At 36.1% G+C, this 22,288-nt stretch overlaps 1 protein-coding gene across 1 annotated transcript in view; it reads left to right on the top strand.

Annotated features, from left to right (window-relative positions):
- The window catches only part of rbms2a (RNA binding motif, single stranded interacting protein 2a), a 48,420-nt gene extending 28,223 nt beyond the window's left edge, over positions 1-20,197 (top strand). Inside the window, exons 3-14 of the mRNA XM_058791085.1 lie at positions 585-643; positions 760-851; positions 7,137-7,294; positions 8,151-8,230; positions 8,335-8,444; positions 8,537-8,580; positions 9,144-9,237; positions 12,027-12,077; positions 12,300-12,410; positions 12,544-12,621; positions 12,712-12,799; positions 15,548-20,197. Coding sequence (XP_058647068.1) covers positions 585-643; positions 760-851; positions 7,137-7,294; positions 8,151-8,230; positions 8,335-8,444; positions 8,537-8,580; positions 9,144-9,237; positions 12,027-12,077; positions 12,300-12,410; positions 12,544-12,621; positions 12,712-12,792 — 958 coding nt within the window. The 3' untranslated portion in view covers positions 12,793-12,799; positions 15,548-20,197. The remainder of the gene's footprint in view (positions 1-584; positions 644-759; positions 852-7,136; positions 7,295-8,150; positions 8,231-8,334; positions 8,445-8,536; positions 8,581-9,143; positions 9,238-12,026; positions 12,078-12,299; positions 12,411-12,543; positions 12,622-12,711; positions 12,800-15,547) is intronic.
- Positions 20,198-22,288: the final 2,091 nt, after the last annotated feature.

The following is a 22,288-nucleotide window of genomic DNA, read 5'->3' as shown; positions in this document are numbered from 1 at the left end:
GAAAAGCCCAGAACAAATTGTTTTGTCTCCAGGGAGATGTCTTAACCTGTACAAAAAAAAATTCAGCAGCGTTGAGGCCGGTTGCAGATCTCCCTCAGAGTCATTCACAAGCGTGGGAGGTGTGTGTTTGGCCAGCTTTACATGCAGAGACACTGTGAATGTGAGTCATATGAGATTCACTGCCAGTTCTGACACTTGCCATCTTTATGGGGATGTTTGAAAAAGCGTAGAGGATATTTAATGAGTTGGTCATAAAAAGGGGAAAATATGTTTGGTGCTGAAGCAAAAAGTCATAATATCAGGAATATTCCCAGCATTTGCCGAACATGCTCAAACTGCATAGATATTAGCTAAATACTGGCAAAATGCCTCTATGGCTCAGTCTTTTCACTCATTTCTCACAGGTCAATACATAAGCATTATCAGAAAAAAAGAGAAATTGTGCATTTAGCGTTCATTAGCTGAGGCATTAAATGCCTTTAGAACTTGTGCTTCTTTCTTGTAATATCATGTGCACTACCGTTCAAAAGTTTGGGGTTGATAAGATTTGATAATGACAGTCTTTGTATTTTTGTTTTTTATAGGTATGGAAAGATTGTGTCCACCAAGGCTATTCTGGACAAAACTACCAACAAGTGCAAAGGTGGGTAAAGAATGGCTTTATGTTCTTGAGAGAATCACTCCTCAATTCTCAATGTATTATTTACAATGTAGTAAGTAAAGTATGCATTTGATACAAATGTATTGATTTGTGTGCAGGCTATGGCTTTGTGGATTTTGACAGTCCTGCAGCAGCACAGAAGGCTGTGACAGCGCTCAAGGCCAGCGGGGTTCAAGCTCAGATGGCCAAGGTAGACTTTTACAGAAAAAAACCCCACGAACATAATGTTGATTCAGCACATTAACCTCTGATTGTGTTTGACACTTCAGCAGCGTGCAGTGAGAAGGTCATCTTTGTTTAGGGATATAACGATTCACTCAACTCACGATTCGATTCACGATTTTGATTTCACGGTTCGATTTTCTCACGATTTTTTTTAACAAAATGAGATTGAAGACATTATACAGTAAAAGAGTGTGTCCCTTTATTAGGCTATTGCTGCACATTTCTTTGTGAAACTGAAATAAAACAAAACTAAATTGAAATTGTAAAACAAACCCCAAATCAAATAAGCAAGTTAAAGAAATAAAAGAAATCTCTTCACATAAACAAACTAAGGCTTTGTCTGCGCTCGTTCCATTTAAAATGAGAGGAAACCACTGCATTTACTCATGATCCAAACAAAGATGCAGCATGTGCAGTTTTTAATCGAAATTAGACTGTATAATTTCGAAATTTGAAGCAAAGACAGAATGGTCTGACTTTAGTTTTGTGAAACTACACATAAAACACATCTGAACGAAACCGCAGTCGAGCTGAATGTGACGCAGATTCACTTTCTGCCAGAAGGTGGCGCTTACGAACAGCAATGATATAGTATTTCCTGAGTTACTGCTGTAAACAAAGCAGAGCTGGGCTTATGAACACAACTTTAATATGCATCGTTCAGAGGCAAGATGAAAAGAAAATGCCATCTAAACTTTTCTAAAGACAATCAGTTCCCCTACAAGATGCATTCATATGAACTCCTACTCCAATTTTATCGCGATTTGTTTGGCATGTCAACCGATTTGAATCGTCACATTTGAGTCTATTTTCAACCGGCTCGTGGTTAATCATTACATCCCTATCTATGTTTATTTCATGAATTCCAGCTCTCATGCCTAGAAATGTTGATTCTCAGACCTCTGTCTCCACTGACGTGTTTCCATTCGAGCAGTTCAGCCCTGATAAATCGCTGTGCCTCGATTGTCTCCATGCGTTTGATAAAACCGAATGCCATATGATTCATGCCGCAGCAGTTTAGAGTGGACCAGAAATGAACATAAAACAGTGTGCAAATAAGACTTGCAGCACACAGTCTCAGGACGTGTGTTGTTAATGTTGTTTTGAGATTCTATTTCATGTCTTCTCATACATACGAACAGAAACACACACCATCTCATGTTCACTTCTGTTAGTTTTATAGAAAGTCTAGTATTATTTTTGACCCAAAATGAAACCTTTGCAAATGTTTTTTTTAAATTAAAAAGAAAATAAAACTTTTTATATATAAAATTATATACTTAAAAAAGTATATACTTATCCCAAACCTTTTTAGCTTATTTTTAATTAGAGTTGCACTTTTATTGAGAAATTGTGAATTAAATTAAAAGTGACATTTAATGAAATTTATAATATTGCAAAAAAATATATTTCAAATAAACTTTCTATTCATCAAAGTATACGAAAGAAATGTATAATGGTTGAATACTGAAAAAAAAAAAAGAAAGTATAACGGTTTCCACAAAAAGTATTAAACGGCAAAAACAACATTGATAATAATCAGAAATGTTTCTTGAGCAGCAAATCTGCATATTTGAGGTCGACCGATATGGGTTTTTCTTTGGCCGATACCGATATTTAGAAATCAGGGCAGCCAATGGCCGATATATGATGCCAATTTTTTTGGCCGATGTTCAAACTCCCGCCTAAACTCCCACAGACCCAATCAACCATAACGACACACACCATTTTTATAGCATCAAATTACTAGCTAAAATGAAACTTATCAAAAAAACGAACAATTGAACATATATCAGCGTGATAACAACTACCTTAAATGACCAAAACCATATTTCGGAAAATTGTACTGGAAGTGTAATTTATTTGGTAACACTTTACAATAAGGTGTCATTTGTTAACATTAGTTAATGTATTAACTAACATGAACAGACAATGAACAATGCATTTATTACACTATTTATTAATCTTTGTTAATGTTAGTTAATGAAAATACAGTTGTTGATTGTTTGTTCATGTTAGTTCACAGTGCATTAACTAATGTTAACAAGCACAACTTGTGATTTTTAATAATGCATTAGTAAATGCTGAAATTAACATTAACTAAGATTAATAAATGCTGTAGAAGTATTGTTCATTCTTAGTTCATGTTTACTAATGTAGTTAACTAATGAACCTTATTGTAAAGTTTTACCATTTATTTTGACTCGAGTCCCATTCGTTTACATGGAGAGGGCGGGGTTTATGACCTGTACTGCAGCCAGCCACCAGGGGGCGATCAAAGAGCCCACAGCTTCACTTTTGAGAACTTGTGAGACACACCCGAGCCAGAGGGAGAGAGATTCTCCTGTACAGTGCTCCACAACAACGCTTAGCTGCCCGCAGATGCGCCTGCCTATAAATCGGCCTAATATGCAGCACAATCGACCGATGCCGATTAATTTAAAAAATGCCAAAAATCGGCCAGATTAATCGGTCGACCTCTACTACATATTATAATGATTTCTAAAGGATCATGTGACACTGAAGACTGGAGTAATGATGCTGAAATTCAGCTTTGATCACAGGGATAAATTACATTTGAATTCATTTAATAAACAGTTATCATAAATTGTAATAATAGTATTTCACTATATTACTGTTTTTACTTTATTTTTGATCAAATAAATGCTTGACTTGGTGAGCAGGAGAGACTTCTTTCAAAAACATTACAAAATGTAATGTTAAGACTTTTAAACAGTGTTGTACACACAGAACAACACTGTAAAATATAGTGCTACCCAAATTTTACCACAAACTGAAAGTATGTGCACATTTACATGTACATACCACTGTCACATACCTGTCGAGTGGCCTCATGGACGTGAGTCAAGCTTTGTGTTTTATCATGAGGTTTGTTGACATTGGTTAGATAATGTTTGGGTGGTTTAATCATACACACGCACACACACACATCTTTATTCCTACTGATAAGATGTAGTGACATATTTGACTAGATAAAGATATGTATATGTCTCTTGGCTGTCTGAGTCTTTTCTCTGGCACGTTTTGTGGCATTGTTTGCCGTTTAGCTGCGGTGTGTGTGTGTGTGTGTGTGTTGTGAACGGCTGTGTTGTAGTCTTTTGAAGTTGATCCCTCTGTGTCTCCCAGACTCCCTTTTGTATGGCACCAGGGGAGTGTGCTAAGGACATATGGAAACACACACACACAGATATACATCCATACAGTGAATCTGCACACATTTAATTGAAATAACAAATGATAACACTTCATTTTAATGTGATGTAGCTACAAATGTTACATGAACTGTGTATTTTTGTCTATTGCATATTGTTTTTACATATTTATTTTTAATCACTTGTTATCTGTGTCTTGTCACTTGTCACCCTGTCTGTGCACTGGAAGCTTCTGTCACCAAGACACATTCCTTGTGTGTGTAAGCACGCTTGGCGATAAAACTCTTTCTGATTCTGAACTTGTAATAGCAATAACAGTAAATTATGCATAAGTTAATTAATATTACGCGACACTTATTTGACTGATTACACTGTAACAACGTCCCCTTAAAATAGAGTGTAATCAAACAAACTGACCCATTTGTCATCTCTCTCTGTTAGCAATTTTAATAAACTACTCCTGTTTTAATTGCTTTGTTAACTATAAAACGCAGTGCGTGCTGACTAATGGAATACATTCTGGTTATGCCATAATATACAATACACCTGTTCAGTGCATCACTGCACAGCTCTCATGGAGGCCAAGAATGAACTTCAGTTTACATGAGTTCATGTTCAAAATGGAATAACTATCTATTAAAATAGACTAAAGCAGTAGGCGATTTGCCACAGATAACATTTCCAACAGAACTGTGCTATATTGTGATGAGGTCATGTGACAGTGCTGCATGTGAGTGACATCCGTCATATTTCTAAATTATCAACATGATCAAAACTTTGTTGTTAAACCTGTTGCACACAACCTACTACATGCCTTCGGCTGTCTGATTGATAGTTCATACTTTTTAGCAAGTAAAAGGCCTTTAATATAACTCAAAAAACATCCACCTTCAGCTCGTGCTTCACTTGTCTTTTTTTGTGAAATCTTTACTGATTTTTATGTAAATGTAGGAACAACACTTATTGCACTTAAGCAACTTTGCTCAACTTTTTTTTTTACTTTTTTTTTTTAGAAAGATCATGTTCAGATGTGAGTATCAAATATGATCATCTGGCTTTAGAGGAACATTTGTTCATCTCTCAATCATCACTGTATTGCATTACATTTTATGTTTTAAAACTACAAAGCTTTAATCATAAAACTTAGCATTGAAATATCATCTTACCAAGACATAATTGTGAGATGCAGTGACTACTGATGTTTATATGTGTTTTATGTAAGTATCTGCTGTACTGTTATAAAGATTTTGTTTATTAATCAGAATTTCATTTTAGTTTTTGGCAACAGCAACTGCAGTAGATTGCATATTTTGGACTTCTGAATAAAACTGAGGTCTTTTTCCTCCTTGATTATGATCTTGATAATCTCACTATACCAAGCAAACTATATGAGCCATAAAAGCTTGATGTATCATGTATAATACTTAACAAAAAAACACATGCAAACTTTTAGATTTTGGTCTAATACACTGTTCCATAAAAAACGACTATGATTTCATATCTCGGGAGTTACAGGCGTAACCTGACAATCTGATTAAATAATGCATAAAGAAAGGGATCTGTGCAGCTCACTGTAATTACTTCTGCTTCATTTATCACACTGGCAGTAGAAGGTCAAGTCGAGGGCATTGCATTGTGGTATACAGTGTTATGTGAAGTGTGCTCATTTATATACTGCATATTCTGGCAAGTATTAGTATAAGGTCACCGTCTGGGTACACATACAGTAATATTGCATGCTTTGCTCAGTATACAGGCTGAGAGTCTAAGTGTAGTGTGTTAGTAGGTTACAGTGCAATTATACATTAAGTACTGACTAATATTAATTAACTACATGTACTTACTATATGGTTAGGCTTAGGTTTACTTGCATGTAATTATGCATAATTAAGTGTTATTATAATAGTAAATACATGTAACGTGTAACAAGGACACCTTAAAATAAAGTGTTAACTCTTAGTATAACTAACAAAGCCAGCGAGCTTGCATAATATTATTTTTAATGGAATGCTGTCATAAATATTTTGTTTCATATGTTGGAAATCTTTGTTTTATTAAAGTCTTTAAGAAAGCATGGAAAGTGTGTCATGGATAAAGGAGCGAAGAGACAGTCAGAGCAAAGATCATGTCAGTCTTTTTGTCATATCCTGCTGTTTCTCTCTTCACTCTCTGAGATCTGAGCTCTGAGTTGTGCTGAGCCGTGGAGCCGTGTGCTGATTTGACTGATGTAAAAGCTTTCTGCAGGGATGATCAGGAAGAAAAAGGCTGTCATTCTGACAAATAAATGATTATGCAAAATTGATGATTTGCTACTTTAAACTTCGTGTAGGGTTGAGCAGGGGTATTCGTAACATTTAATTTTCTTACAAAAAAAGTGATTACATGCTGTAAAGTTTTCTTTTAGCCTGATAAAATGTAAGAAATTTCCAACAAAAACTGATTTTTGAATTAAAAAATGTTTTGTTTTTGTTATTTTTTTTAATGTATCTTAGCATGCATTTGAATCCAGAATATAATCTATTTTATCTCTTAGTTGTTGGTTAAAGTTATGAAAAATAGATGTTAGCATTGTACCCTCTTGCCAGCAGACATAATTTTATCTTGGCTGGGAGGGCAGTAGAAAATGCTAGTTATGAAATAACAATTTTGCGAGTAAATGGAAAAATTTAATCCTCAGAATAAACATAATTTAAGTATCCAGATGATCAATGTTTTGACCTATTACCTGGTCTATATATGATAATAAATAATACTTAAATGATTTCAAATCATTAAAATTTAAGTCCCACTTAAAAACGCACTATTTCTGCCAACTGAAAATGTTATTATTGCACCCCACCCTCTTGTATTAAAATCTGTTATGATTGAGGCTTTATCTTTATGAGTCTATTAATAGTAACATTTCTTTTTCCATGTATGTTTCTTAAATCAAAATGGACGTGACCGTTAAACTGCTAATAGCGTGAGGAATGAAGGAAAATATAAAATTGCTCTGAAAAGACTTTATATTTTCGATGAAATATTTTACCGATTGAAAAGTGCAGTCAATCAGATTTACGTTATGTGTTTATTTCTAGCAACAGGAACAGGACCCTACCAACCTGTACATCTCTAACCTGCCCGTGTCCATGGACGAGCAGGAGCTGGAGGCCATGCTCAAATCCTTCGGCCAGGTGATTTCCACACGGATCTTACGGGATGCCAACGGAACCAGCAGAGGCGTAGGATTTGCAAGGTACTTTATTAAAGGGATAGTTCACCCAAAAATGAAAATTCTGTCATTAATTACTCACCCTCGTGTCGTTCCAAACCCGTAATACCTTCATTCATCTTTGGAGCACAAATTAAGATATTTTTGATGAATTCCGAGAGCTCTCTGACCCTCCATAGACAGCAAGGATCCTTATACGATCAAGGCTCAGAAACGCAGCAAGGACATCATTAAAATAATCCATGTGACATCAGGGGTTCAACCGTAATGTTATAAAGCTACGAGAATACATTTTGTGCGCAAAGAAAACAAAAACAACGACTTTATTCAACAATTCGTCTCCTCTGCGTCACCCTAGCGCCATTTTGGAGAGTATCCACTGAACATAAACAACGTATGCTGTTGTGTGTTTTCATGCGTTGCATACGTTGTTTACGTGCCAAAACAGGGTGCTACAGGGTGACACGGAGGAGACAAATTGTTGAATAAAGTCGTTATTTTTTTTTCTTTACGCACAAAATGTATTCTCGTAGCTTCGTAAAATTACGGTTGAACCCCTGTTGTCACATGGACTATTTTAAAGATCATCAAAAATATCTTAATTTGTGTTCCGAAGATGAATGAAGATCTTCATCAGGATCTAGATCAGGTTTGGAACGACACGAGGGTGAGTAATTAATGACAGAATTTTCATTTTTGGGTGAACTGACTCTCTAATCACTCAAGCTGCATAATGTATAAAAGCGGGTGTGGAGAAACTAGAATTTACTGATGGTTTTTGATTTGGTATTTTGACCTGAGCTCCCTCTCTATATATCCTCATAAAACATTGCAACTTAGCCCACCTTTTTAATTGTTTATTAATGTCTTTGTATAACAGGATGGAATCCACAGAGAAATGTGAAGCCATCATTCAGCATTTTAATGGAAAATATATCAAAACCCCACCTGGAGTGCCAGGTAGATGATATATAATTGATTTAAAGAATTCATTATTGATTATGGAACAATACAATACATCAATCTTTAAAAATAACCTCTTACTTCTTACACTTCACCTGTAGTACCTACAGAACCGTTGTTATGCAAGTTTGCTGACGGAGGACAAAAGAAGCGACAGAACCAGGCAAAGTACCTACAGAATGGTCGACCCTGGGCTAGAGATGGTGAAACGGTAGGAGAGCTCTCTTTCTGGACTCTGACGAAGTGCTTACACAGACCTTACACATTTGATATCAAATTTGTAATTTTCCTTTCCACGTTCAGGGAGGAATGACGCTCACGTACGACCCTACGGCCTTACAGAACGGGTGAGCGCAGAGAAACATCCTCACACTCAGAACCTGGTTTAATGCGTCTCCTTTTTAAAGTGCTTTAGATCAGTATTTAAAGGTCTATTCTTGTTCGTGTGGTCATCATAAACCTCATTGGTTCTCGCGCGTCAATCAAGCACATTTCAGCTTCCGTTTACCATATTTGATGTGTTTTATATATGTGCATAGATCAATGTTTATATGTGATTTAAAAGCCTAAATTAAATCTGTTCATCATATAAAGCAATCCTGTCTCCTCAGAAGACTTGGATTAAACCGCTTTGGATTCATATGGATTACTTTCATGATCTCTTTATGAACGTTTTCAAGCATCAATGTTTTCTTTCATTAAAAATATTTTCATTTGTGTATCAAAGTCCATTGAAAATCTCATGGGTTTGGAGCGACAGAATGACGAATGACAGAATTTTCTTTTTTGGGGGTGAACTGTCCCTTTACGACTTAAATTACGCAAACATGGTGTTCTTCACAATAACTCTCAATGGCTAATGTCACAAAATGTGCTCATGTTTCTTACTGTTTTTGCTTATTATTTTTAGGTTTTATTCTCCTCCGTACAGCATCGCTCCAAACAGAATGATCACTCAGACCTCTCTGTCTCCATACATGCCCTCACAAGTACCATCCTACCAGGTGAGTCTCATCAAGACAATGATATCAATTTTATGTGTGTCATAATTGTATGTTCTGTATACATACATTGATACAGCACTATTTGTTTCACCCAATATTGTTGCGTAATATTATTGAAAATATTTAAAACATTAATAAGCAAAATAGTGTTCAGTCATGTGACTGGAGCAGAAACATCAGTATAACGGCAGCACAAGCCTGTCAATTTTACATTTGCTTCAAGCCATGAATGCTTAGATCATCTCAAAAGAATGCGATTCATTTGCAGCATCTGCCACACTATATCAATTGTGAAAAACAATGAAACATTATAAAACACTTAATGTGGATTAATTCACTGTTTCGCTCATTCGTTTTACAATTCTATGTCTTCATAAACAGACTTACTTGTTTGTCATTCCTGATTACCCATTTCTGTGTGTTATTAGGAAACATTAGGTCAATCCAGATTCCGTTTCATTTTTGTTGCGATAGTGAGCTCAAGCTGAGTGTGTGCCAAAGCCGACAGCAGTCGAATGGAAACAAAGACTGACTCACCGCATGTGTTCAGTGAGAATATTAGACCGCAGTGACTCAGCTGAGCTGGGGCTTGTGGGAACTCTGACACCTTATTGAGTGCTGATGGATGAACGGGCAAAAGCAAATAATGTACGCTGAGATCCTGTAGGTCTGGCACGCGTGCTCAAAACGCACTGAATTAGAGCTGGATTACTGAGTAATGACACTACGGCTCAGTCTGCTAACGCGTAACATTAGTCTTATATTCAAGAGTTATAGAAGACTGTGGAGGCCAGACAAAGGGCCAGTTTTACTAACAGCTTGCACCAGCGCAAACCATCTTTTGGCGTTAAAATAGTAGGCTACTGTCAGGATTTACTATAGATGCGCGATGACGAATTAGCGAGAAAAGGCGTGGACACCGTTATTTTTGCACCTGACTTTATTGAATATGCATTTCGAGGAGTTTCCCTTTCAGACGCAAAATTTATGGGAGGAGAGTATTCAAAGGAATCACGTAACGTGATTTACTAAAGTTTGCGCTCGTCAAATTACTGGTATTTGCGCCATTATTTAACGCCCAAAAACAGCATGTCTTAAACTATTTTGCACTTGAAGTGGATGCAGTTTGTTGCTAGGAGGAGGCACCGCAGAAAACAGAGAGCGCGTGGTATAAGGGAGAGGATTTTTTCCACACGTATTAATTTATTTGGAAAGAACACATTATCCGAACATATCGTTTGCCAAGCCATGTTATTTTTAATTTGCTTCAGGAAATAAAAGACGACTTGGAACCCTCAGCTAGGAGTCACGCAATACCAGGTCTATCAAAACTGTTGCAACCCTTCATTTTTCGGCCTCCGGTTCTTTTCAACGTACTGTGGCTTATTTATTTCTTTATTGTTTATTTGCGACTACATTAATTTGCGCTGCGCTTGGTACATTGCGTTGGTCAATATGTAAATGAGATGTTGCGTCTGTGTTGTTTAATTTGCGCATTTGTTAATAAATCACCCGCAGAAATTTCCACGCCCATCGGCGCTCTTTTGGAATTGCGCTCTCGCGCTAATTTGCCCTGTTTAGTAAAACTGGCCCTAAATACTTAGAGTAGTTCATCCAACAATGAAAGTCATCATCAGTTGTTGCATTTTTTTGTTGTTCTGGGGCATGGTTATTTTTATAAACGTTTGAGGTTGGTGAGATTTTGTACATTTTTAAAGATGTCTCTTCTGCTTTTCAAGGCTGTATTTATTTGATCAAAAATACTGTAAAAACAATATCTCTATTTGAATATATGTTTAAATGTTATTTATTCCTGTGATCAAAGCTCAATTTTCAGCATCAATACTTCAGTCTCCAGTCAGTGTCACATGATCCTTCAGAAATCATTCTAATATGCTGAGATTAGCTGAGAAAGAAACATTTCTGATTTTTATTTTTCAGAATTGTTTTTAATTAATAGAATGTTCAAAAGAACAGCATTTATTTTAAATATAAATCTTTTGTAACATTATAAACATTTATACTGTTCAATTTTATGTGTTTTAAATTTACAAAATATCTTCATGGAACATGATCTTTACTTAATACCCTAATGATTTTTGGCATAAAATAAAAATCGATAATTTTGACCCATACAATGTAATTGTGGCTATTGCTACAAATATACCCCAGCGACTTAAGACTGGTTTTGTGCTCCAGGGTCACAAATCTTTTAAATGTAGTGTATAAATCACCTTTAAAAGCTATGCAAAGGGGACAGATGCAAACCCCGTCCCGTTGCAGTCACTGTCACCATCACCATCTGGCTTCAGATGAGCAGCATATGCACCCAAACGCACGTTGGGATAGCTTGTTAAAATGGGCTGCTATGGTGCATTTTAATTTAGGGACAATATTTTGCTAGTGCCTGCACTGTGATTTTGGAATTGGAGAAACTAGTAATGGGCCGAAATTAAAGTTTTGAGCCGAAATCAAAAATTGAAGGTAAATGTAATGCAATGTGGCATTACACATGCAATTTGACTGAGCGATTACATGAAATACGATACACATTGCCGTCAGTTGTAAGTAAGTATCGATTACAAATGCTAAATCAATATTGATAAATCATCCAGCTATAAGCTGACAGGGTGCCTGTAGTTTATCCACAGTGAGTGCAAGAAATAGACACCGACATTCAAAACACGCCACTGGAGAAACGTTTAATTCAGTCAATGATTTTAACCCTCCAAAATGATTTCTATTTAGAAGATTTTCGGTTGATTCATATGCAGTGTTTCTGTCCTCAGGTGCACAGCCCGTCCTGGATGCATCATCAGTCGTACCTCATGCAGCCCAGTGTGAGTGCTGCTCACATATGAGCTCAGATATCTCTTTGTAGGGTTTGTTGTTGAACTGTAGCTTTACTGTACTTCACATAAAAGTTTCCATGCAACTGGTGTTTTGTTATCTTCCCTATAATGACAAAAGAAGCACTATGTTGATTCAGACACCCATGAGGTTTGGATATCTAGCAATCAGCGTTGGTTTCTGGGTTTCTCAGCATCTCTCTCTCTCCGTAGGGGGCCGTTCTGACTTCAGCTATGGATCACCCGATGTCCATTCAGCCCACGTCTATGATCGGACCCCTGACCCAGCAGCTCGGTCACCTGTCGCTCGGCAGCGCTGGCACGGTTGGTGGCCTATTACCGTCAATTTACTTCCTCAATAAGAGTTTGTCCTCTCAGTATAGAACCTAATTACCATCAAAACGTGACGGAAAGCATTATATGTGTGACCAGTTGCTGTATTTATTTTGCCCCGCAGTATATACCTAACGCAGCTATGCAAGGAACGTATATCCCTCAGTACACCCCAGTGCCTCCCTCTAGTGTTACATTAGAGGTATGACAAGCGTTGGTCTGCACATGCTGCTTTAAATGCTGAACAGGGTCGTGGTTAAGATTTGATTCATTCTCGTTTTTTGTCACGTAGGAAAACAGTGGACAGCAGCAGCAGGTTTCCATGGAGACGCCTTCAGAACACACTAATTATTCCTATCAACACAGCAAATGAAGCTACGGTAAGACAAGAAATGAAAGATGTGCTGTCTGTCAAATCTGGCAGGTTTGGCACTGTGCATTTATCTTTCAAATGCAGCCAGCTTGCATATTATAAACTATTCAGAGAATAGCTATATAAATTCACATATTTTATTATAAGCTGTTTTTGAGTCAAAACCAACTTAGTGTTGATAATTAATGCTGCAGTATACTATATTATACTATACTATTATACTGTACAACAGTATGTATCGTGTAATTATGCTTGTAGTTTTGTAGAACATTTTCTTTAAAATTACTCTGCCGTTCAAAAGTTTGGGGTCAGTTAGATTTTGAATGTGTTTTAATGGAGTCTCTTATGGTCATCAATATATTTGATCACAGATACAGAAAAATATTGGTTTAATATACTTTAAAGTGCCCCTATTATGCCATTTTTAAGGTTGCTAATATTGTTTTACGAGTCCCCTAAAACAGGTTTACATGCATGCAAGGTCAAAACATTTTTTTTAAATTGCAATATTTCACAAAATAAAATTTTTTCTGGAGGGTTTTTAAACTTTTTTTTATCAAATATATACAGCTTCGATGAGCATTAAAAAAAAAACTAATTTAAAAAACGTTAATAATCTTACTGATCTCAAACATTTGAACAGCAGTGTAATTATAAATTAAATTGTCACCAAAATTATTCATTTCAGTGCTCGGGGGAAAAAAAAAAAGTGTTGATATTGATAATGACAGGACTATAGTTTCATTCCAGAGAAGACCTCTGACCGCCCGCCCAATGCATTAACCAAATACTGCTTGAATTGAGCAAAACCTCACCATTCCAGAATGCATTCAGAGCAATTGTCACATTTCCTAAGCAAAGTCTATCAACTTTAGGCCAAGAAAAGTTCACCCAAAAATTATAATTTGCTTAAAAGGTACTCACCCTTAGGCCGTCCAAGATGTAGATGAGTTTGCCCCTTCATCCAAACAGATGGCCAAATTTATATTATAAATCAAAATGATGTTACCTTCCAGTGTATTTGAAGATAATGTCTGCTCCATTCCTTTCACAGAAAATACTTGATTACTTTGCTTGGCTTTGCTTCTTTTATAGCATTTATCAATGATTTACTAAATTAGAACAATTTGACCCCTGAGACCTTTTTTCATGTTTATATATACAACCCAAATTCCGGAAATGTTGGGATGTTTTTTCAGATTTGAATAAAATGAAAACTAAAAGACTTTCAAATTACTTTCGATATTTTATTCACAATAGAACATAGAGAACATAACAAATGTTTAAACTGAGAAATTTTACACTTTTATCCACTAAACGAGCTTATTTCCAATTTGATGCCTGCTACAGGTCTCAAAAAAGTTGGCACGGGGGCAACAAAGGGCTCAAAAAGCAGGACATTTTGAAAAGATTCAGCTGGCAGAACATCTAGCAACAAATTAAGTTAATTGACATCAGGTCTGTAACATGATTAGCTATAAAAGGGATTTCTTAGAGAGGCAGAGTCTCTCAGAAGTAAAGATGGGCAGAGGCTCTCCAATCTGTGAAAGATTGTGGAATACTTTAAAAAATTTCTCAACGTCAAATTGCAAAGGCTTTGCAAATCTCATCATCTACAGTGCATAACATCATCAAAATCTTCAGAGGAACTGGAGAAATCTCTGTGCGTAAGGGACAAGGCTGAAGACATTTGTTGGATGCCCGTGGCCTTCGGGCCCTCAGACAACACTGCATCAGACATTTATTGCATCAGCATGATTCTGTCATTGACATTACTAAATGGGCCCAGGAATACTTCCAGAAACCACTGTCGATAAACACAATCTGCCGTGCCATCTGCAGATGCCAACTAAAGCTCTATCATGCAAAAAGGAAGCCATATGTGAACATGGTCCAGAAGCGCCGTCGAGTCCTGTGGGCCAAGGCTCATTTAAAATGGACTGTTTCAAAGTGGAAAAGTGTTCTATGGTCAGACGAGTCCAAATTTCACATTCTTGTTGGAAATCACGGACTCCATGTCCTCCGGGCTAAAGAGCAGGGAGACCTTCCAACGTGTTACCAGCGTTCAGTTCAAAAGCCAGCATCTCTGATGGTATAGGGGTGCATAAGTGCATACGGTATGGGCAGCTTGCATGGTTTGGAAGGCACTATGAATGCTGAAAGGTACATAAAGGTTTTAGAGCAACATATGCTCCCCTCCAGATGACGTCTATTTCAGGGAAGGCCTTGTGTATTTCAGCAGGACAATGCAAAACCACATACTGCAGCTATTACAACAGCATGGCTTCGTAGTAGAAGAGTTCGGGTGCTGAATTGGCCTGCCTGCAGTCTAGATCTTTCACCTATAGAGAACATTTGGCGCATCATTAAACGAAAAATACATCAAAGATGACCACAAACTCTTCAGCAGCTGGAAACCTATTTCAGGCAAGATGGGACCAAATTCCAACACCAAAACTCCAGAAACTCATAACCTCGATGCCCTGACATCTTCAAACCGGAGATGCTACACCATGATAAACATGCGTCAAATTTGAAATGAGCTCATTTTGTGCATAAAATTGCGAAATTTCTCAGTTTAAACAACTGTTATGTTCTCTATGTTCTATTGTGAATAAAATATTGGCTCATGTGATTTGAAATTCTTCTAGTTTTCATTTTATTCAAATTTAAAAAGGTCCCAACATTTCCGGAATTCGGGTTGTATTACTGAACATGAGCTATATTTTCTTTATTTTATGTCGCTCCCGCACAGGTCCTCTGGAGGTGCTGCACCGTGCTGTGGACAGTGGGAATCTCTCAGAGAGATTTGCGGATTACCACAGACAAAGAGTACCAGAGGGATCCGGATCACAAAAGGAACGTGTATCTTTTGTAGGACAGAGACAAAAAGGACATCACTCATCTTTTGTTCAACTCCTCTCTCTTCAGGAGTCACTCAGCCAACGGTGGGAGTCTGTGCAAAAGAACTATCAATCTTTCATCTATTTTGATAACAAAACAGAAAAAAAAGTGTAAAAAACAATGTTGATTTAGAAAAGTGTAAGGAAAACACAATGTGTTCTTTTATGCACGTAATGGCAAATTCTTATTTTTAAGAACTAATTCTTTAATATGGGAGGATCAAAAAGAAAAAGTTAAAAATGAGTCTTTTGTTTGTAAAATATGCAACTTTTTTTAAGATTTGTTCTTTTGTTTTTTTTCTTCAGATAGCAGCAGTAAGATATTTTGTACAGATTAATATGCAAACAGTGCATTTTGTTTGTCCTGTTTTTGAATTTGATGTTCGATATTTAGGTGTTTTGGTGAGAGAACCATTTAAAGCCACTTCTTCATGCAGCGCCATTTTAAGAATCTTCCAAGAAATAGTGATGAAATCACTCTAATTCAATCTTCACTTCTCTGAAAGCAACAGACAATCATTAACTTATTATTTATTACAAAGTTTGGTGCATAGCAAGGCAATAAAGCTTTGTCTTTGAAGTTCACATAAAATATTAGATGCAGAAATAGCGATTCTCCAGTTATGTGCTTTCTTATTAATTAGTAATGAAAATGAATCCGAATTTTATAAAAAGGCATTTTATGAGGGGCATTTTAAATCTAATGATTACCTGTGAAACAGTTTGTGCCTAACATTACAGTGTTCAGGATCAATTCCTTTTTATTTAAAATTTGAAAATGTAAAAAAGATTTTAGAAATTATTTTAAAATTCTGTATCCTCTTGATTCTGTAGCTAAAATGAGAGATAGGACTGATTTATTTTTAATATTATTTTTTTTTTTTTTTTTTTTTTTTCGATGTATATACAGTAATGACACCAAATATTTCAGGTTTCTGAAAGCTGTTTTTTGTGATTTTAAATGTGCATTGTAATGCACATAGTGTTTCGTACATATGGGTTCCATTGGCTTACAGTACAGGAGTCTCGAGGAAGTGACTTTAAGTGGTTTGTTAATATCAAAAATAGTTCAAAAAAGTGATGATAACACATGACTTGATGAAGTTTCTCAATACCACACTGCTATCACTCTTCTTCATGCTGTAGTAAAGCAGACAGTCAGTCTGGTTGGAAGACTTGAAAGAAAGCTTCACCTTTGTTATTTAACAAACGATTTGAATCCATCAAACACATGCAGTAGGAGAATATAATCATGAAAAGGGAAGAAATTCAAGGCATTTGGTTTTTATTTGGCCTACGTGTTATGCAGGTTTTTTATATCAATTTTGTAGATTATGAACAAAAAAAGTAACAGTGTACCTTTTAATTTTTTGTTTTTCTTAACTTTCTGCTATGAAGTTTATTTTTACTACCATATTGACTTTTTTCTTTATTTAAAGGAATAGTTCACCCAAAAAACAAAAATTTGCTGAGAGATGTAGATTTGGAGAAATTTAGCATTACATTCAGTGAATGGGTGGCGTCAGAATGAGTCTAAATGGCTGATAAAAACTTCACAATAATTCACAAGTAATCCAGTCCATCAATGAACATCTTGTGAAGAGAAAAACTGTGTGTTTGTTAAAAAAAAAAAAAATCTATCAAGATGTTTTTATCTACAAACCGTTGCTTCCGGCTGAAATAAGAGTCCATAATCCATAATATTGCTTTCTCCAGTTAAAATCTCATATAAATAAGGACAGAAATCTGCACAGATCGATCACCATCTACAAGGAAACCGTCCAAAACAGCTCTAAACTAATATGTGGGTGGATGTTAATGTAAAAGGAAAACAGGGTATGGACTTAGCGTTATTAAAGTGATGGACTGCTATTTTGGTCGGAAACATTGGTTTGAAGTTAAAAACTTTTTAATGATGGATTTGTTTCCTACAAACACACAGCTTTTGTCTTCTCAAGATGTTAACTGATGGACTGAAGTGGTTTGACTGACTTGATGTTTTTATCAGCTGTTTGGACTCTCATTCTGACGGCACCCATTCACTGCAGAGGATCCATTGGTGAGCAAGTGATGCAATGACACATTTCTCCAAATCTGTTCCCATGAAGAAACTCATCTACATCTTAGCTGGCCTGAGGCCTGTATTTTATTTTTTAGGATGTTTTGTAAAACAAGACCAAAAAGCCGCTTAGCACACTGATGTTTTGCAGCGTGTCACGGCGACGTGTCCTCATCGGGTTGTGTGTTATCGTGGCTTTGGTTCTGTACAGTGCAGAGATTTGTAGAAATATCTTCCAAACGGTGCTGGGGTTATACATTAGACATGTATAGTAGGAAAAACTGTTATATGGAACAGACGGTTAGGATCAAGAAGGACAGAAGCAGTTCTTCAGCGCGTGTAGTCGCTATCTTCCTTCATGCTGCTGTGTTTTTTATGATTTGTTTTCACTGATGTGTTTTGTTTTATCTTCCAAGTGAGATTAGCTGTAGTGTTTGGGCAAAGCTTTACTTTCTGAAAACTTTTGAGATGTGTGTATTGGTTGCTGTTCTTTTTTAAATCCCAGATTAATAGGATTTTTTTATATTTTTGTGTGCAAAGGAAAGACATTTTCTTGAGTTCTTCTCTGTGCTGTTTGTTGTTTTACTTGAAATGTACTGTCTTGGTCAATCATGATGCACTTCTAAAAGAATTTGAATATCTAAAATGAAACTTTTTGATATCATGAATGGAAAAAAAAAAACAGTGTTCACTCATGAGTTGTTTTTGTACACTAAAACATACCAATATATGTTATAAATGTTTTTTCACTCTTAAAAATAAAGGTGCCATAGAAGAACCCTTTTTTGTCTAAATGGTTCCATAAAGAACCTTTGACTTCTGAAGAACCTTTCTGTTTCACAAAAGGTTCTTTGCGGTGAGAGAAGGTTCTTCAGATTATAAAAAAAGTAAGAAAGAGATGGTTCTTTGACTGATTGTTTTTTTTTTGTGGAACCAAAAACAGTTCTTCTATGGCATCGCTGTGAAGAACCTTTTAAGCACCTTTATTTTTGAAAGTGTAGAAAGATTCGCTCTTCTATAGGATAGAAACTCAAGGGCTTATATTATAGAACACTAAAGACACTTGATGCAGTTGTTACTTCCTTCGTTTGAGGGCTTCCTCTTGGTGCATTTTACATTTTCTGAATGTAAAGCCATGACTTTGATCTGAAAACTATTAAATGGTTTTCATTAAGAGACTCTTCTCCATCCATAAACATAGCTGCTAGCTTGATTACCTTCTAGGATAGTTTGACCTTACATTCAAAGAAGTTGTGTTATTGAAACTGATCAATACCTCTGTAACAGTTTTCCTTCACTCAGGCTGAAATTCAAACTATTGGCATCTTTGTGATACACTTGTCTTCAGATTCCCAAAGAATGGATTCATTCCGGCTACCAAAGATAGCTACGCCACCAAGATACAACAATCTCAATTGTTTCCTATTAAAAAATGTACTACAATAAATCCATGCGAGTAATTAAGGAGCTGATGAGTTTGTTGGTTACGGCAAAGGAAATGTTTTTTCCTTTGGCAGAATCACCTTTTTCCATTACTTTGACTTCTCATCCTTTGCCCACCTTTTCAATGTGATTTTACTGTCGATGTTTTAAGTCAAATCTTCTGTACTAAAGTAATTTCTCAAGTTATACCATGCAGTTCACCTCATGAAGGAAAATGGGATTTATTTTGGTTGTCAAACTGATAAATCGTTTCGTCCATTTATTAACACAAAACATTAAACATGGTTTTGAAACTATGAAATGATGTGTCGGTTTTTATTCAGATTGATTACATATATCTAAATTATTATCAATGATCTACCATTTTCAACAGCTGGGATGATGCTGAATGTGAAAGTCGGTACTCTGTTCTCATCGATCAGTTCAGATTTTCAAAGAAGAGCTGCTAATTGTTCAAAGAGCTCATTTCATAGTTTCAAAATGTATTGCTGCTAACATGGGGTGTTCAAGCTGTTCACCAGATGAAGCCATAAACAACAGAACCATTAAAAGTTATTGTGGCGAAGCTGTAATCTAAGTGCCTTTAAGAAACGAACTGTGTTTAGTTGTGTTGGGTCGGTAGACAGTATCGAGATGTCTAGAGATGGGAAGTTGTACAGAAGTCAATATTGTATGTTTGTGATGCTGATGTTGTGATTATTAAACGAATGGCTTGTCTCTTGAACAGCTTTTTTAAACATTCTTTATTTATACAATAACACATTTTGTACAGGTAGCTGAAGAAACAATTTGGTGGTTTGTTTGCATGTTAACCCGGAGTTTCTAGCCGGAAATTTGTCTTCCTGTGCCACAGTTTCTGATTTTCTGTTACTTTTTTTTTTTTTTTTTTTAAGAAAAACTGCAACAGCAACAAAAAAAAATGTTCTTCTGTCTTTGTTTGTGCCTTTTTTTAACTGATCTCTTGAATTCCGTTTTTTTAATAAAATCTTGGTTGTATTTCGTTGGTTTATTTACTTTTTCAGTTATTCACAGCATTTTCATCAAAGAACATTAAAACATCAACTTATTATTGATTATTATAGTCTTATTATTATTATTAAGGTTTATTATGAATTGTGAAGTCTCTTATTTTCATTCAACTTTATAATTATGTGTTTATACTTAATTTGCCACAAATTCTACCACGTACTGGCACATTTCCTTAATTTATTAATCAATTTAGTTGAAGTTCAAATAATTGTGTCTTTCGGATGCAAATTTTTACTATTCATACATGTTACACTGTAAATAATAGTAACCTGCAATTATTATCTTACCTTTACCTTAATAGTCCTAATTTACCCCAAATGTTTTATTGGTAAAAACATATTCAGACTGATTCAGTGTGATATTAATTATTTCCCCCCCAACTTGAATAAAACCAGTTAATTTAAATGTAATCATTTTTAAGATCAGTGCACTGTTCTTCAAATTTACGTTTGTACTATTTACCACATTTTAGAATAAGAAAGCCATTGAAGTCAACAAATTAAAATATGGGAAGTTTTATTCCAAAATGTTCAAATGAAATCTTCCTAATATATGAGCAAGTCCTTGAATCTGATTGGCTGAGCACTTCCATGAGTGCTGTTGAATATCTCTGGGACTGTTCACCATTTGTATCGCTCCGCATGTCTCTCGTTCTGGACAGGCAGCATTTCTCCCAGTGAGCGGCGATGGCGTTAGCCTTCTGACATTTGTCGCTGTCTCTGGAGACTTTGTAGTGGTTAAACATTATTTGTTTTGGTCTCATGAATCAATCACTTTGGTGGTGCGGATTTCCTGAGGATATCTTCAGTGCAGGTTATTTTGTTGCACCAGTAGATGGAGGCAAGGGACTGTCTTTATCAGCCATGTGCTGGAACACTGCACATTTTGCATGTCGCATGACTGTTTTGAATCGAACACACCTGGTTCACATCATCAGTTCGTTAGTAAAGACTGCAACGTCTGAAAAAGACAAAGGAGGCATGCAAAATGTGGAGTGCTAGGGGGCTCCAGGAACATGGTTGGGAGCCACCAAGTTAATAGACCATTCATTCAAAAACACTCATTGATTCAGGAACGAAAACAAGGAAATGATGTGCACTTTGCATACCACTTCACACAGCTCAACAGACAAACAATGCAGTGCAGGACTAATGGCAAAGCTGAAGCTTTTCTTCACAGAGATCAATGCATCGACCAGCGCTGATGCCTAGCATGTGTTTGTTTACTCTTGTATTTAATATATCTTCTGTACATCAAGTGTTTACAGACACTCCCACCCTACTGTTGCCTCAAATTCATAGAGTGAACAGGATCTTGATGAATCTATTGTGTGACTCCAGGAATCAAGCTCAAGGCAGGCCTGCGATAAAAGGGTTATATTCCTTTAACAATAATGCACGCTAAATTCCTGTAAAAGCATCACAGAATACTTTGTTCACTCTTCATTGCCAAATTTAAAAGCATCGTAAGCCTACGTTGATCGCTTTTGAGAAACGTAGCCCTGATCTTCTATTTCCAGAGGGATAAATATTAGAGTTTTTGGCACTATTGTATTAAAATATCTTAAAGTTGTTTTTTGGGTTTGTTTTTGATTACTTGATGCCACTTGCTGAAATAAACATGCAATAAAATAAACGAATGTATAGTTTTTTTGTAATTCAAAAGAGATGTCATGTAACTTCTGACATTAAATCTGAATGCTCTCAGTGAAAGGAGCAGAACAAAAATACTCCTACGCGATTACGTAATAATAGACATAAAATTAACATTCCACAGTACAGCATCAAGTGCATGGAACTATTTAAAGCTGTTAATGGAGTTCACAGTACCACCTCGTTTTCTATTGCTCATTCTGTAGTTCTTACATATTAGTTATCCAATCGCTCAGCGAAGATCATGGAAAGTAAGAGAACACTCAGTTCAAGTGTACTACAAGTGGTATGGTGGTATACTATGCTGTATGCAAGGGATGGACACACCTGCATTGATTAACACTGATTAGCTTGTTCGGGAATGTTTGATTAGGGTTGGACAGTGGCCCTCCAGGACTAAGATCGTGCTG

Source organism: Onychostoma macrolepis, chromosome 11 (genome assembly GCF_012432095.1).
Source record: "Onychostoma macrolepis isolate SWU-2019 chromosome 11, ASM1243209v1, whole genome shotgun sequence".
Taxonomy (NCBI): Eukaryota; Metazoa; Chordata; class Actinopteri; order Cypriniformes; family Cyprinidae; genus Onychostoma; species Onychostoma macrolepis.
Note: the sequence above shows the minus strand (reverse complement) of the source record. Positions and strands in the feature narration are given on the sequence as shown.